Here is a 16,393-nt window from a genome sequence, read left to right as displayed (position 1 = left end):
AGCGAGGGCTCTGTTCCGCTCCTTCCCCTCTACCTTGCACCCTCCCCATGGTCTGCAGGCAGCTTTGCATTTATTACATCAGAATATCTAATACTGGCAGCACGAGCCCAGCGTTTATACATATTGTCATTGGACAAAGCACAAATCAGCTTTCCTGTTGCAATGAGACCCTGCTGCTCCCCTGCATCGCCAGGAACCTGCCAGGCTGCGGGATGCTGCCAACACCGCCTGCCCAACGCCACTCCCAGCTCCTGGGACTGTCAGCACTCCCCATGGCACAGCTTTCCTCTCTGTGATGTGGGCAGGGAAGGGCTGGGTGCACATGCAGACATGCAGGCAAAGCTATCGAACAGCACGGCGACAGGAGGGTCTGCCACCCCTCTGCCCCACCACAAGATGCTCACAGGACTCTTATGGCTGGTGGTGCTGGGGGACCTGCGCTTCCTGGGCTGTACATTGCTCCATCCTTCTCTCCTGCCCACACCAGAATATAGAGGAAGTGCACACTGTACCCTGGACTTCTCCTCCAGCCTGGTCATCATGACGATCGTTGCTGTTCTCTGCTCCCACACCATTCTCCAGAAGTCGCTGAGGGTTTCAGGCAGAGGTCCCTGTGTGGCGATGTAGGCGTTCTGCTTCCGATAGCCGTCGATGTAATTGGCATTGATGTAATCACTGCCTGGGACTCCTGAGGAGGAAGAAGGCAAAGTTACTCCAGAGACAGAGTGTGACCCTGTGCCTATCATTCTTCTAGGTCCCGTGGGCAGGGAAAGAGGCTGGCAAATTCACTGGGCTCTGAACGAGGTTCTGTTACAGGACGATTCCAGAATCTCTCCCTGCAAAGGACAGGGATGGTGCCTGAACAAAGAAGAACCCTTTGCAACTACCACATTAATGCAACAATCAGGCAGTACCAAAGCAGAGAGACAGCTGCCAGCCGCACACAAAGGGAAGTTCACAGGCAGGAATATTAAGGAGCTCGTTTGGCCCCAAGCAACTGATTGAAATAATTGTCTTAAATTCACCAGCTATTTGCTACGGTGCTGCAGCACCTTTTAGCATTGAGGCCGCTAGCAAGGGATGTTGGGCAAAGGATGTCCTCATGCCTCTTCTACAGCAGCACCCCAGAACCAGAGGCCTTCCTCCACAACTCGACTACTCCTCAGGGTCAGGCCTCCACTGGCGGAGGCTGCTCCGGCCATTATCCTGCCTCCATCACCTCGAGGAAAGGACTTTCTTGTAAAGGCTTTTAAATTGCAAACACACAGTTGCTAAAATGAATGTGCCAAAGCAGGGGCCTGGAGCTGTATTTCCCAAACTTGCTCAGCATGGGCTGTGGGGAGAAAAAGCAGCAGGAATCTTCTTGTCCCAAAAGGAGAGTGCATCTGCATTTCATTAGAGGTAGGAAACAAAGCTGGGAGTGCTCCCATTCACCCCTTTGTCTAGGGCAGTGTTTTCCTGCAGGTCCTGACAGCCTCCGGCAGAACAAAGGCTATGGGCAAACGGCAGCAGCTGGAGTGCAGCCCCTCACAGGGCTGGGACCTGGCAGAGCTCTCCAACACGGCACCCAGGATGGCAGCCACCACCAGCAGCAACGGTATCACGCTGGCAATGAGAATTCCCCCATGTTCCCATCCCACAGTTGCCTAACTGAGGGGTTTGCCTGTGATCCCTGCGCCAAGCCTCCACATCACTGCTGCTTAAAGGTCCTGCTGTGTGGGACCAATTGGATCCCTCCTTCTCCCCCAGAGAATCAGTGGTGCATTAGCATTAGAAAAGCCACTTCCATCCCAACAAAAAGGATGCTGGAGACTGCAGGGCCACCTGTATGCAAAGCCAGAACAAGTGATGGCCCCCTGCTATTGCCAGGCTCAGCCACATGCTGGGATGTCCGCCCCAGAGTCACTCTTACCATCGATGGAGGTCAGGATGACACGGGAGTGATCGTAGGCAATTACGTTTGCATAGCGGTTTTTCGGTTTGTTCACTTCCAGGTTGGAGTTCTCCCAGGTGAACTGCTGCCCAGGATCGATGGACTGCGGAGAGAGGAGGGAGGGAGGGAGGCAGCAGTGGTTACAGCAAAGTGGGATGGGATGCTGCAGCACATAGTGTTTTCCCAGGACACCTGCATTTCCCTGCACATCCCCCCCAGAACAGACACACCTTCCTGGGGTGTCCAAGCCAGACTGATAACCACAACTTAGTGTGGTCCCCAGTGGCTGTGGATGTGCCTCCACCACTACCCTCGTGGTGTGCTCATCCTTTCCTCCAGATCGACCCGTCAGCAGAAATTTGGTCTCATGCCAGGGCTCCACAGAGATCTGACTGTGCAGTTCTTGACCCAGCGGTTTTATTAGATCTTGAACTGCAGTCTGCTGAAATACAGTGACCCCTGGGTATCTCATGCCCCAGGAGCTCTGGGTATTAGTGTCCTGCAACAGAGCCTGTAAGCTTATGCCAGGGAATAGTCATGAAAATTGATAGGTTACTGTTCACTGCTCCAGCTACTTATGCAATGTAAACATCTCCCGTTTGAGTTAATAGAGTGACAAGGAGCTATAAACCTGGAGAAGAGATGCAGTTATAAATCCTTCCTTAAGACCTGCATGCCACCTAGAAAGCACGGACTCCAACCCCACGGACACCCAACACTTCTCCTGGTGTGCCCACACCTGGGCACCTGTCCTGGCTCCTCCATGGCCTGACAGCACCAGCAGCACTTTGCACATCCAGCACCAAGCCAGGCCATGGTCAGCTGTCCCCAGGCCACTGTCCTGCCCCTCAGCAGCAGGCGGAGAGCCCAGCACCAACGGAAACGCATGGGAGGATGTGACATCACAGCAATGCTAATAGGTAGTTTGGGAAATGTAGGATGTAAATAGACATTTCCAAACGGCAAGCCTGTAATTTTCTATTGTTAGCGTAATAAGCAGGCAGCAGCAGCAGCAGCAGCAGCGCTCGGCAGCACTGTGGCAGGGATGGTGGTAGTGAGCTGGCATGCAGCTGTAAAGCCCACTGCCACGGCCCTGCAAGGCCTCTGCCCCAGCACAGGAGCCTCAGGGCCACAGCTCTGCGGCACTTCGCTTTGCAGTTGCTCTCACTTAGTCTTCAACTCAGTGCCAAAAGGCTGCGGGGCTCCCCGAGCGGTGGGTGCAGCATGCTTTGCCCAACAGCGTGCGTCCTGTGGGGTGGTGGGAAGGGTTTGTTCCTGGGGGAGCCCAGAACCCCTAGATCTGAGGAGCAGCACCAAGGTATTGCCATTAGGGTTAATTGCTTTGATGTGCAATGAGGATGTGCTGAAATGGTCTAATCATCATCAGCCTCTTCAGAGGGCAAACAGGTGAGAAAGTCAGAAGTAATACAGCACCTGAGTGAAAAGAGGGTCTAATTAAATACTCCTGCAAATTAGTGACTCATTTAGAAGTAAAATGATTTAATTTGAACTCTGGTGATGAATTAATGTACACCTGTTCCGCCCTTTAAAGTGAACAAATGAGTAAATAAACAGGAAGATGATGGGCTGCTTAGAGCAGGGCTGAAGCCCGTGACACAGAGTGGTGCTGGCAAGCCCTGTCCCATCACGAGGTGATGCTCTGCAGTCCCAACTCACAGCAGCACTTCCCTGTTCCTGCCTTGTTCCACACCCGCCTGGCACTGGGAGCTGCCCAGCTTCTTTCTTGGGCTCACAGGAATCACTGTTTCATCCCAAATTTGATCAGAGTAATGCTTTCGACTCATCCTTCCTAGAAAGCAGACGGGCCGGGAAACTGGAAGGAAATGAGCCAGGAGCAAACTTAAAAGCACCACGACTTTAGTTTTGCTTTGCTTTAAAGTGACAGGGGAGATGTAAGACATCAAGAGCAAATTAAGAAAAAGCCCAATTAGTAAAACTCCTCCTTCCCAGCATGGAAGTGCAAGGAGCAATCTCTCTGAAGCAGCTCAGGGACCCCTGCTGCTCCTGCCATCAACATAAAGACGGAGCCAGGCCACTGAAATGGGAATGGAAAAAGACTGTTTCCTCGATAGACTCGAGAGCACTTTACAAATGCCTAGAAAATGTTCCTGGGTGGCAGTTTGCCTCTCAGCTTCCTTGCACTGTGGACAAGTTGCCCCTTCTTCCTCAGTGCAGCTCCAGAACCCCTCCATGCGCAGAGCCCCTCAGCTGCAGACATGGGCAGCGCCATGGGGCAGGGACAGCTTGGCTACCATTGGCCACCATGGCTGTGACCCTGTGCTGCTCTGCAGCCCACGCTGCTGCTCAGGGGCACGGCTGGGGCAGGCTGTTAGTGCTTCGTGGCCTCCAGTGAAATCAACCGCATTAGCACAGGCATTGACCGCTGTCAATCCACGCTACGTCTCAAATGAGGACATAATGCGCTCCTGAATCAATCGCTGGCAGCGTTTCAGCCTTATTATTCCCATTACTGGAACGTGAGCACTGCATGCTTGCCAGGCCACTTCCCGAGTAGCCCATTAAATTCACTGCGTGCAGCTGCCCAGGTGCCCTCAGAGCCCTGCAGCAGCACCTTGGGGCTCACTAACCCCGGGGACTCCAGCACTGCTCTCTGGCAGAGGATGCTGCCTCTTGCTGGGGCTGCAGGGGTAGGAAATGCAATGTCCTTGGCTGCTGCAGGTGCGTTTGCACCACTGCAGGCTACCCCCAGCCCAGGGCAGGATCCTGACCACATCTCCAGGCTGCAGCATGTGAAGGTGGCCCACAGGAGGAGCTCCAACACAGCCACAGCACTGCCACGGCTGTCGATAAATAATTAACAGCCTTGGTCTCCCTGCTCCTTATTTAATTCCATTAATCCCACACTGTAAATTCACTGCAGCTCTCACTGTACACTAAAAATGAAATATCCCCTGGTCACAGAATCATAGTATCACCAAGGTTGGAAAAGACCTCCAAACTCAACCAGTCCAAGCGTCCATTGGTACAGCTGGCAGGAGCTGCTGCCAGGTCCTCACTGCCCCCCACCCACCAGCTCTGCAGCCGAGCCCCTCTGGTAGCACCACAGGAGCAGTGGGTCCAGCACGATCTCTAAGCACAGTTCCCTCCCAGCTCTGCAATCTCCATATCCCTGCTGCAGACCCCCAGCACTCATCCTGCCCTGCAGCCCTCCCAGCACAGCCCCAAGGGCAGCTGTTGCTGTGCCAAACACAGGGACAAGACGACAGCAGACTCACTGCACCAGCATTCCTTCCAGGTGACAACTGGGCTCTGCAAACCCAAGTTTCTTTTGCAGGTACCTCAAATGGGAAATGACTGTTCTGATGCGCACATGCCAATAAGGGGTAACCATTCCTGCTCTGCGCCCACCCCAGTGTCAAACACCCTATGAGCCTGTCATGTTCAGTGTAATTTCTAGCTGATGAGGAGTCAAACGCAGCAGAATCCAGAGGAAAAAAATTACATGCAACAATCAGCTACTTAATAGCTGCTTCAACATGAAAAGTACAACTGATTGGTGCTCTCAACCAGCCATGATACTCTAAAGAAAGAGAAATGAGAAGAGAGTGGCTCATGAAAACAGCTCAGAGAATTTTCTTAATGCTCATTTTTTTCCAAAACAGCTCCCACAGCTCAGCATTATGCTGCAGGCTCCCAATGGTGCCGAGCCAGCATGTGGTTGGGAGTGCCTGGGTGCTGCTGCATCCCCACTGCATGGCAAAGGCACAGCCTGGCTTAACCCTTCTGCTGCACTCCCAACCGAAGGCTCAAGGCAGACTGGTATGTCTGCACACCTTGGCATCCCAAGATGTGACAATGAGCAGCCACCAGTGGATCCTCAGATTCAATCTGGACTAAAATGCAAAGGGACAGCAAAGTCCCCCCTCAGTACCTTGAAGCAAACACGAGCTCCATGCCTGCCTCAGATATATGCAGCTCACCCTCTGAGCCAGCCAGAATTCATTCCTCTCCTTCTCAGCACAGAGATCTGCATTACCTTTCCTGGCATATCTAATCTTACCTCGTGGGCAAATGTTCTGATATCATCTCATTAATCAGTGCAGGTATTCAGTGGGAAGGGGCAGCCACAGGCACAGGCAGATCACGATTCTAACAGAAGTATTAACACCTGCAAAGGCCACTTCCCAAATTTATGCCCTCCTTAACAGCAGCGGAGGATTTATTTGTAAGTCCTCTACAGCTCAAGAGGGTCCTGCATGTGATCACATGGACATCAACTCCATTCGCTCCTATAGCCGCAAGCACATCGGATGCAGGCCGTGCTGCAGTGCATTCAGCCCTTTCCCTGCCCAAGCCGTGCTCTGACTGCTCACAGCACATTCCCACTGCTTGGGGCTGGCAGGGCTTACTGGCAGGCTCCCAGCCAGCTTCCAAGCACTGCCTGCAGCTCCCCAGCCCTCTCTGCTGGGGGTCTGAGCACAGTCCTGGCCAGCGCCGCTCTGCCGTGCTCACCTCGTACTCTTGGGAGAACTTGAGGCCATCGTTGGCCTTGAGCCGGTCGATGTTGTCGGCGAGGTCAGTCACGGGGATGGGCGGGTGGTCACGCATGCCTGCAGGTGCAACAGAAAGGGAGGGGAGGAGAAGGAATGGTTATAGCTCAGCACTGTGGGCAAGGGGACCGCAGCACAGCAAACCCGATGGGTGGGCGCGAGGCGGACACGTGTGACGATGTGAAGCGCTGGGCAGGATGGATGGGAGGTCGGCGAGATCATGCGGCACGCGCTCTGAGCACACAGTTCAGTGAAACAAAAAGAAAGGTGATGTGCAGAATGGGCATGACTGGGTGAGCATGCTCAGACAGTACAGCACTGGGCACCCAGAGCAGCCGAGCGGTGGGAACGGCCAAGGAGATGCTGTCAGTGTGATTCCTGGGCTCCCAGATGGGCTGGAGCTGAACGTAGGGTTCTCTGGTACTGCCACCGCCAAGGGTTGAAGCTGATCCTCCTGCCTACTCCTAACCATAGCACCAGCCTAAAAATCTCACTAGGCCTGTAGCATGAGAATTCCCTGAGAATGAATGAGCACAGCTTCTGAGTGGACAGAGCGTGTGTTCCCCGCGGAGCTGGGGAAGGTGGGAATGACCCCACGGAACAGAGTGGAGTCCCCTGGTCAGGGATTCCACAGGTCTCAGAGCTCAGCTCTGGGTGGATGGATTCAGAGCCCAATCAATCATCGTGACATCTTTCCCTGCAGCTGAGATGCTGAACTGGCAGGAACGTAGCTGCGAAACACCTCATCCAAAACCTAGCTCATCCAGATCCCAAGGCTCGTGACTCCGTTGGCGGCTCTGTGGGTTTCCCAGAAACCCCACATGGGTAATAACGAATATTAATAGGCTGAAGCTGTTGATTCACACCCAGGAAGACATGCTGGAGCATGGCCAGGAGCTTCTCCATTGCTCTGGAGCCCGAATGCTGCCGCAGATGGCAGCAACAGGCCGCCGAAGTGATGGAGCAGTCCCTGGGCTGGGCATGTGCATTTTACGCAGTGGTGACAAGTCATTAGGTGATAACATGGAAGTGTCACTGCATATTACACCGCAGCAGCTGCACAGCAGGGCTCCCAACACCTCTGCCGAAGGCACCTGCCATTGCTGCACAAAGGCAAAACCCCATCCAGCACATTTGTCCTTCTACCAATTGACAGTGAAGGTCCACAGCGGGTCTGAGAGCACACGGACCTGGGGAAGGAAGAGCTCCTCTCTGCCTTGTGCTGAGGCTCTCCTGTAGATGGTTCCCTGCTTGCCACTCTGCCCACTGGGATCTCATGCTTTGGTTTTTGCACACCCTGATATTGCTGCCAGAGCACAGAGGCTGCAGATCAGTAGCAGCCTTCACAGCACAGAGTCGTTGTGGGTGGGCAAGGAGAAGGGCATGGGAGCCGGGCAGAAGTGTGTGGCTGGAAGAAGAAATACAACTACAGCATGTAGTCATCCCGGTGTGGTCATATATGAAGCACAGCAGGTACTGCACCACAGAAGAGGAGGAAGAGGTAGACAGTATCCCATTACGGTGCATGTGGAACAAGAGCCACATACAGCACAGAGTAAAGCAGAAGGGATTGGTGGGGACTTGTGCACACCACCAGGACTTCTACATGCTCTTCCAATGATTCCGGCAGCAGGAGGTCCAGCTCTCTGCCAGGCTGGGAGGGCTGAGAGGTCTCACAGTGCCACCTCTCCCACTTTCATGTGCAGATTTAAGCAGCCAGGAGCAGATGATTTTATGGTTGCTTTACAGTGAATTTGAAGCTCACAAGACAAAGCAGAAATAAAGGGGCAGTTAGGCCCATAATCTGGTATTACTGCTTGCAACCTGCTGGAATACCCTTGGTGTCTGCTCCCCCTAACCTTACGGCTAAGGCTACAGGGGAAGAAGCGGAAGAGTGTGCAAGCAGGGGGACAGGAGTACCCTTCCATTTGGCCAATGGCACTTTCTAGCTGGCCACCTTCTGCAGCCCAGCTGTTCCCACAAAGGCCTGGCACCCAGTGGAGCCCAGGGAGCAGGTGAAGGGCTGCAGGAGCCTCCTGGCAGCTCAGCACCAGGGCCTCCCCTTCTGCCACACTGTGCCGTGCTGCCGGGAGCCACGCATCATGTCCCAGAGTGGAATCACTGCCATTCTACAGTGAGTGAGGGTGACCTTCATGACATTGAAACAAAAATTACAGAGACGAGAAAGAAAGGGAAAGAAAAAGCAAAAGGTGTCAAAAGAGAAATACAGTAGTTAAAACTAACTTGAGATATTCGGGCAACTGGGGACACTGGCACCTGTAAAGAAAAGAAATGGGGCAAGAACAGAAATCCCATTAGCCTTTAAGTCATCATCGCAGAGGTTCAGAAATGGAAAGACAAAGAGGTGAAGATGCAAAAGAAAGCAGCACCTGTACAGCACCAAGCCTCCCTCCTGCATAGGGCTGCCTGCCCCTTTAGCTCTGGCCTGTGCTGTGCCCCAGTACCAATGTGCAGGGGAGTGGGCACAGAGTCCTCCACCCGATGCAGAGAGCCACACTTCTCATTACACACCACCACGTACAGCCTCATGCCCGAGGGCGGGCAGCCAGGGCAGGTCGGTGGTTTGTGCTGCATGCAGCCCCAGCAGCCTCTGCTCAGTGCTCAGAGCCCCCAGTTCTCCTGCAGCTCAGTTGGTCTCCTGTCATGGCACACTGGGACACTGCACAGCCCTGGACTTAGCCAAGCAGTACATTAGTACTGTCGGTCTCTGTTAGTACAGGCAGGCTGGCAGTGGGGAAAGTAACCCCTGTCTGAAGTCAGACCCAAGAAAATGAGAAAGCTTAATATTTAATAACAACAGACCAATTAATTATGCATTAAACAAGGTTTCCCTGCTCAGCACACTCCAGCAGGGGGACTGAGGTGTGCTGGGCCAGTAGCCAGCACCTCTTGTCAGTGCACCCACACAGCATCACCTGGGCCACCAGCGGGTGACAGAGTGGCAACATGGGCCCACTGGGCTCAGTGCCTTCCATGCCTCCTTGTTAACGAGTACAAGGCTGTCAGGAGCTGGAGCAGTTATTGCTAGCCACATGATATCTGCTTATGCCCTGCAGAGCCTCATTAGTGACGCAGGGTGGGGGGAAAAGATGTGGTGCTGTCACTTGGCGGGGAGTACTGGCAAGCAGCATCACAGGGCACAGCTGCATCTCCAGTGCATCGGACTCTTTGGGCTGTTTTTTCTCTCCAGAGAGCTCTGCAAAATTAATAAACAAGGCAGTGTCGTTGGCTTATGCTTAGGTGCAGGTGGGGAAGAAGAAATCTCCTGGACTGCTCTTCTTTTTGATGGCAGCTCTTGATCCCTCCTACAGCTCTAGTGAAGGATGCCCTCGTTGCACAACCCCATCTCTTTGTTGGAGCAGCTGTAAGCCCAAGCTGTTACACTCCTCCATGAAGTGAACCACAAGCAGATAACAAGATGGCTCTTGTGTCCCTGGGCTGTAGGATGTGTCACAGAGACCTGTCCCCAAGCACAGGTGTCCTAGAGCAGCCATGCTCAACACCTCGCTCCTCCTCTGGGAGCTGCACACTGTCGCTGACTGTGTGTCACTGCTTCTCGCTGCCATCTGCCCACTGAGATGTTCTCTCCCCATTGCAGTTCCCCCCCTTGCTCCCCACAGCGTTTTCCTCCCACGCTGGTCCATGTTGCGGCCAATTACTGTGCCAGGTGGGCTGGCAACTGCCAGGCTGTTGCTGCATCCTTCCCGTGAGAGCTGCCACCAGCCCTGCCTGGGAGCTGCAATTCCTCTGGCAGCTGCTCTGGCACAGTGGGAGACATGCTGGTGAGGTCTGCGCTGCTGCAGCCAAGGCTCAGACCTCTGTGAGTGGCACCAGGAAAGGCTCTGCTCCCCCTCCCTGCCAGGCACATCTCGTTTACATCAGGAAATGGTCCCTTCAAAACCCTCCTGTTAGACGAAAGCTTCTGTTAGACGAAAGCTTTTAGATGAATGAGCAGCGGGAGGAAAAGGAAAGTAGGTTACAGACCAGGAGGAGCTGCGAGTTAGAAAAGAGCTGTGCCTCATTTACTGCTGAACTGCTCCCTCCATCACAAAACCAAGCCCTCCTCCACTTCATCTGTGGCTCAGGCTTTCTGAAAGGCTCTGAATGAGCTGGGGTGAGCCTGTCTCTGATCGTGACAATGACAGGCACCGTGCTTTTGGTGCCATCAGAGACATTACAGACACAAAGCAGCAGCATGAGACCTTTCTGCAGCAGGAAGTACAGTTGCCTCTGCAGGCTGTCACACAGCTACAGCCTGAGGCACCAGAGGCCAGTGCAGGCATGACTGGAGATGCTCTGCACTGAGCAGTCCTATGCAGAAAGCAACAGCTGTTCCTGAACCGCCATCTGGACAGAGGCCATTGAAACCAGCAGTGCCCATCACCAGGCCCCAGCACTGCCTGGGTAGCAGCAGGGGCTGCAGGCAGCTCTTTGTCCCTACGTGAGCAGGACTGAGACTCCCCCTCTGGTGCGGGGATCTGGCAGAGGGGAATTAGGGCAGGTAGGACACAAGGGGTTTTGCTGCTCCCTACCTGGAGTCTGGTAGTTGAGCCGCCTCATCTCGACTGGGTCAGAAGAGTGGGCCAAGAGCGAGTCCTTCAGGCCAATGGAGTGCTCATCTTTGGAAGAGGGGGAGTGTGCTCTTTTCCTGTACACAGAGAGGACAGAGACAAGCAGGTGAGCTCTGGCAGAGAATGGCATCAACCAACCTGGAAAGGAATCTGTGTCCCTGCGTCCCAGATACCCAGCTCAACGCCAGGGTCCCTGGGGCTCCGGGCAGGTCACGTCCTGTTCTGTGCCTCCAATTTCCCTTCTATGGGACAGCAGTGGTTGTATTTCAGTGATGGCAGAGGTTTGATTAGTGAGGCACTTTGAAATGAGAACTTCTGCGTAACACTGACCAGAGAAAAAGCAGACAGAGGCAAGATCTCATTTCCTTGCACTCCCTCTAGGAACTATTTCCCGTAGTGGAGGGATATAATCAAAATTTTTTTCCTCACGTATTAGACATATTTAAATATAGAACACTGTAATATAATAGTGTAAAGGCTCTTCAGGGTGTATTTTATTGGGCCATTAATATACGTCTTGAATGGCTGAAGGCACCCAAGGCGTGTATTAATGGAACAATAAAATACACTGTTGTCTCTTCATGCTATATTTATGCCTAAAGCAATGCCACCACCTCGGGTTCTTGCTGGAATTCACAGGCAAAGCAGGGACACATCCAATCAAAAAGTGGACAAGTGAACACTAAGGAAAATCTAATACTGTAAAAAGGGTTTCCAGCAATTCTCTAAGTTCCACTTCTCGGTCTGTGTTACAAATACACTGGACATTCCCAGCTGTTGGGTAGGAGCAGGACGGGAGCACCGTCCCTTTGAGCCTGTGCCAATCCTGACGCCTTACCAAGATGCTAAGCACGCAGCAATATGCAGAGACTCTGTCTTCTGGCTACAGCCTGAAAATGGGTTCTGCCTGATGGTGAACCCCTCTGCTGACCTGATGCTTTCTTCAAAAGAGGGAGCTGCATCACTGCTATACTCCGTATAAATGCTAGCACATTTACCATCCAGAACATTGCAACAGCCACTCTCTGCCTTCTGCTCCGTTGAGAGGCAATCTGAAGCACCCTGAGGGTTGCTGTGCTCTGCACAGAGGCAGCTGCAGATCTGGAGGGGGGCACACTGAGCCACGCACCATCAGAAGCGCTCAGTGAAGGCACAGGGTGCTGTCGCTTCCCCTGGCAGCTGTGCATGCCGGGGTTGGCACGAGTGATAGAAATGGTAAAATTTAATGCATAAATCACAAGTGAAATCTGCGTTCCCTCTGCAGCTCAGGTCATGAACAGCTCCATCTGCAGTCTGTGCTGCATCAGACACTGGGGTTGTTCAGTGGGGAGCACCAGTGTGTCTTCTCAACGTCTCAGAAGCCTTTTAGCTGCCTGGACTGAGACAAAAGAGCTCAAGGACTGAGCATCTTGCTAGAAAGAAAGAAAAATACATGGCAAATAAATAAAGCACTGTTCTTCCTCTCAGGAGCATGGCAGGATGTGCAGTGTGCTACTGTGTGCCAGCCCCTGAGCCCTTGAGCAAGATGGCCCAGCTTTGCTGGGGAACAGGCACAGCATAGAATGAATGTTTATCTCTCTCATTAACCTAATGGGGGCCACAGCTGAACAAACCTCCAGACCCCAAGCTATCTCCCGCTACTCAGCTTCAATTCATTCCCATTGTGGATCTGAAATTGTGAATACGCTCCATGAGTACCTTCAGGAGAAAATGCCTCTGAAGAAGCAGATGGCAAAAAGCAGAGGGATAATACAGCATCCCTGTGAGCACATGGGTAGTGCTGGTTGCAGACACGCTGCTGGCTGGGACAGGAATACTGGGTGTCAGGACAGAGGGCCTGTGCTGCTTCCTGGTACTTATCTCCGGGTTGTGCCAAGGTGGGCACAGCACCTGTGGGGCCCACAGGCAGATCTTCCCAGGCAGAGGGGGAGGGGACCATTTTTTCAACTTCAAGTCCAGCAAACATTTTATTTCTTCCAATTGTCTGGTATTCCCTTAACATTTCCTCATTACAGAATGCAAGAATGCACCTGCACTCTTGCCAGAATAGCTCTCAGTCTGAAGTGACTGAGAATAGAATGAAACACATGTAACTGTTGTTGTTGTAGTTTCTGGATTTCTAATTTAATTGCGAAAACAATCTGGGAAGTCTTTATGCTGGAACCATCTCCCTGTGTCAGCCTGTGATGCCTTTGAGGAAATAAAGTCTTTGTAAACCCCCAGGGTTGGCATGCCCTCATGCTCCCAAAAACAAAGATGCCCCTTACTAGCTTCAGGCTTGATATTTACAAAGGGAAATAGACTTGAAATTTTAGCAAAACAAGAAGATAAAATGGATTCCTACCTTTCTTGTTTACTAGATCCAGGGAAGAGCAGAAACAGAAAAAGGAGAAGATCACTGACACAGAAAGGCACTGACTGCACATGCACAGCAGAGCTCCATTTAATCAGACAACAAAAGCAGCTCCCTTCCCCTAGCTACAGATACATATGTAAATAGAGAGTCCAGGAGGAGCAGAACCTTGGAGCTGAGCTGATAGAAAATGTGACCTAGTGTAATTGAACAGGCTATGCGAACACATGCAAATGCAATCTGCAGCTCCTTGCGAGGACTGACAATTGCCTCACACCACAGCTACAGCTGTAGCAGGACCGCTCTGCTACCCGCTCTGAAGCAGGCGGCTGCTTTGGCAGGGACACAGCAGCCAGGACCCAGAGGCCTCAAGAGGAGAGCTCCTACTTCGATGTCAGCCTGCCATATCCATGCCCTGTTCTCATCCTGTTCCCCCTGTCAGAATTCACAGCAGTGGGGGCACTGCCAGAGCTCCAGCAGGCAATTTCAGAAAGCACGCAGTGCTACATACATCCCTGGTGCTGCAAATCCAAGCTGTGAGAGCAGAGAGTGATCAGGCTCCTTCAAGGGACAATGCTGCTCTCCTTTGTCCCACTGCTTACAGGTTTCCCTAACCCACAGCAGCTTTGTGTCCTTGGGCTGACATTAATTACCTTCCACATATCCAACCCTGCAGTCTTTGTATAGCTGTTCTGCTGTACCGGGTAGAGACCTTTCTCCTCCCTGTGACCCCGAAGGACTGCCTACCTGGGCTCCCCATACCTGAAGGGCAGAAGCAGGGTCATGAAGGTGCCACCACCTGCAGTGCTCATGCTGTACCTGCAAACACCCTGGAGCATATCTCACCTTTTGAAGAGGAGTATAGCGATGACGATGATGATGATTAGTATCACAGCCAGGACAGGTCCCATCACCCACAGCATCTCCGGCTCATCCTGCTGCTTCGCTGAAGCCAATTCCATCACAATCTCATCTGAATAGGGGCTGGCTGCGTATCTCTTCTGAACAGCACCGCAGGAGAGGGAGAGAAAAGCAAGCATCCATTAGGCTAAAGCAACAGCCACATCCCTGAAACAGAGGTTTCCCCTAGCAGGGAACAGTGTTGCTTCTCAAACCACATATCCTCCCTCTCTCGGCATCAGCAGAGGTCCCACTGCAGAAGCAGTCTCTTCCTGGTATGAGACAACTCCGTGCCAGCAACTTTCTGGCTAGCAGACCTGGCCCCGAGGTGCCAAACAGGAGCAGCCCAGCTACGAGCCACTTGCCAGCCCTGGATTCTCTCAGAGCCAAATCACAGGCTTTTGAATCCCAACCAATTGCACAGTGGGGCTGGCTGATGATTCCTAAGTGGTTTGTAATACCTGCTGTGCTGATATCAACACATCTCTCCAGGACAGGGCTATATTAGGAAACCCCCTGCTGGGCTAGGCGGTTTTCTTAAAGGAACAAAATGACAGGAACATTTTCTTCCTGATGTCTCTGCTCTGATAAACAGACCTTGGAAAGGGGCTCATGCTCACAAGTCCCTTTCCAGAGATCTCTGCATTCTGGCAGCCCAGTGATTTACAACCTGAAGTGCCAGCTCTCCAGCCCTACCAGCGAGACAGGATTAGCAGAGACCCAAACCCTTCCTGCAGCACAGTGACAGCGCACCAGGCCTGTTCTGCTGCTGTTGCTAAGGCTTTGGAACTGTGCTGTCCCTTCTCAAGTCAGCAGGGTTAAACACTGCAAAAAGAAATCCTTTCCCCCTATTAGCGAGGGCCAGGGCTGTCTCAGTTCTGTGCCTGTGGCTTTCGAGTAGCACCTGCTGCCCTGCACTGGGGAGATGGGAACGCTCTGCTCTTGCAGAAAGATTTGGTCACTGGAGTGGTGCCTGTGGGTCTATGAATCGCCCAAGTTAAGGTTGGAGTTTAAACATGCCCTTCTGTCTGTGTGCATGTGAGGGGATGGGAGAGAAACATCAAGCGTGCTGCAGCCACTGAGCCGCACAATTTGATCTCCTCTCACAGGTGCCCTTGATCCCATCCAGCCTGGTTTCACACGTGTGGAGTACAGAGGATGCTCTTATCTGTGCCTTCCTTCTGGCAGCACGCAGGTGCAGCATCCTCGCTGCTCTCCTCGGCTTTATCAGCGGACAGAAATGCCACTGGCTTGTGGGGGTGAGGAGGAGGCTGCTGCTTTGACTGTGTAACTTTTCAGCTTTTTTTCGTGTCACTGACATTGCCGCTGGCTCCTGGTTCAGCTCTGTTCCTACAGCAAATATGCTCGAGACCACTGTAACCCGTTGGCCCCTGGTGCAACAGGGCAGGGTGCAGCTCTGAGCATGGCAGAAACAGGAAGATGCTCCATCAGAGGTGAGGGAAGGGGCTGAAGGCCTGGGGCTTCTTTCTGTAGGGGCAAAGGGCTGCTCTGGACAGAAGGCATATTGGCTCCACCCAGCTAGATCAAGCTGCAGTGGGCAGAGAGAAGGAGCCCGCTGCTCTGTGCACCCAGGAAACATACATCTATCTCCAAGCTTTGTGCAGGGGAGGACACAAGATTCACATTTCTGCAGAAACCTTTTGGAAATGCCTCCTCTTAAGAGATGGCAGGAGCAGAAGTCAGAAGGGCTGTTATCTCACTGGCATTTCCAACAGCAGACTGACAGGTGCAGGTGCCCCTGAGCTCAGACAGAGGTGTTGTTTCCATCACCCTCCCCTCCACCTTTGAAAAATGGTGATGCTCCACTTGTCTGCTGACGCCAGAGACACAGCAAGCAATTTCAGAGGAGCTGAGTGAGGGAGATGGTGCACAGCCCTGGAAAGAATGTCTCAGGCTTCAAATGAAAATGGGTGTGATGCAGCGATGGATGCAGAGAGGTGGCAGCTAGGAGTAAAAGCCCCACTGGTAGCTGACTGGGGGGCTGTGGCAGATCTGTGCTAGGGAGAAGATGATGTTCATCATCTGGTTATGGTCATCTCTTCTTAACAGAGACTGCCAGGAG

General features: G+C 52.8%; 1 protein-coding gene across 8 annotated transcripts in view; it reads right to left on the bottom strand.

The window, feature by feature from the left end:
* PTPRF (protein tyrosine phosphatase receptor type F) overlaps window positions 1-16,393 on the bottom strand; it is a 342,455-nt gene that overhangs the window by 13,105 nt on the left and 312,957 nt on the right. For 4 of the 8 annotated variants that reach the window (XM_042873558.1, XM_042873564.1, XM_042873561.1 and 1 more), the window contains 6 exons: window positions 14,257-14,411; window positions 11,019-11,134; window positions 8,710-8,742; window positions 6,428-6,525; window positions 1,913-2,036; window positions 513-688 (listed from right to left, as the gene is read on the bottom strand). In XM_042873558.1, coding sequence (XP_042729492.1) covers window positions 513-688; window positions 1,913-2,036; window positions 6,428-6,525; window positions 8,710-8,742; window positions 11,019-11,134; window positions 14,257-14,411 — 702 coding nt within the window. The remainder of the gene's footprint in view (window positions 1-512; window positions 689-1,912; window positions 2,037-6,427; window positions 6,526-8,709; window positions 8,743-11,018; window positions 11,135-14,256; window positions 14,412-16,393) is intronic. The other 4 variants (XM_042873562.1, XM_042873563.1, XM_042873565.1 and 1 more) reach the window with 2 other exon arrangements.

The sequence above is a fragment of the Lagopus leucura genome, unplaced genomic scaffold (assembly GCF_019238085.1).
Source record: "Lagopus leucura isolate 7727_CA_CO unplaced genomic scaffold, USGS_WTPT01 Super-Scaffold_100009, whole genome shotgun sequence".
Taxonomy (NCBI): Eukaryota; Metazoa; Chordata; class Aves; order Galliformes; family Phasianidae; genus Lagopus; species Lagopus leucura.
The sequence above is the reverse complement of the archived record's forward strand: the minus strand, read 5'-3'. Positions and strand labels throughout refer to the sequence as shown.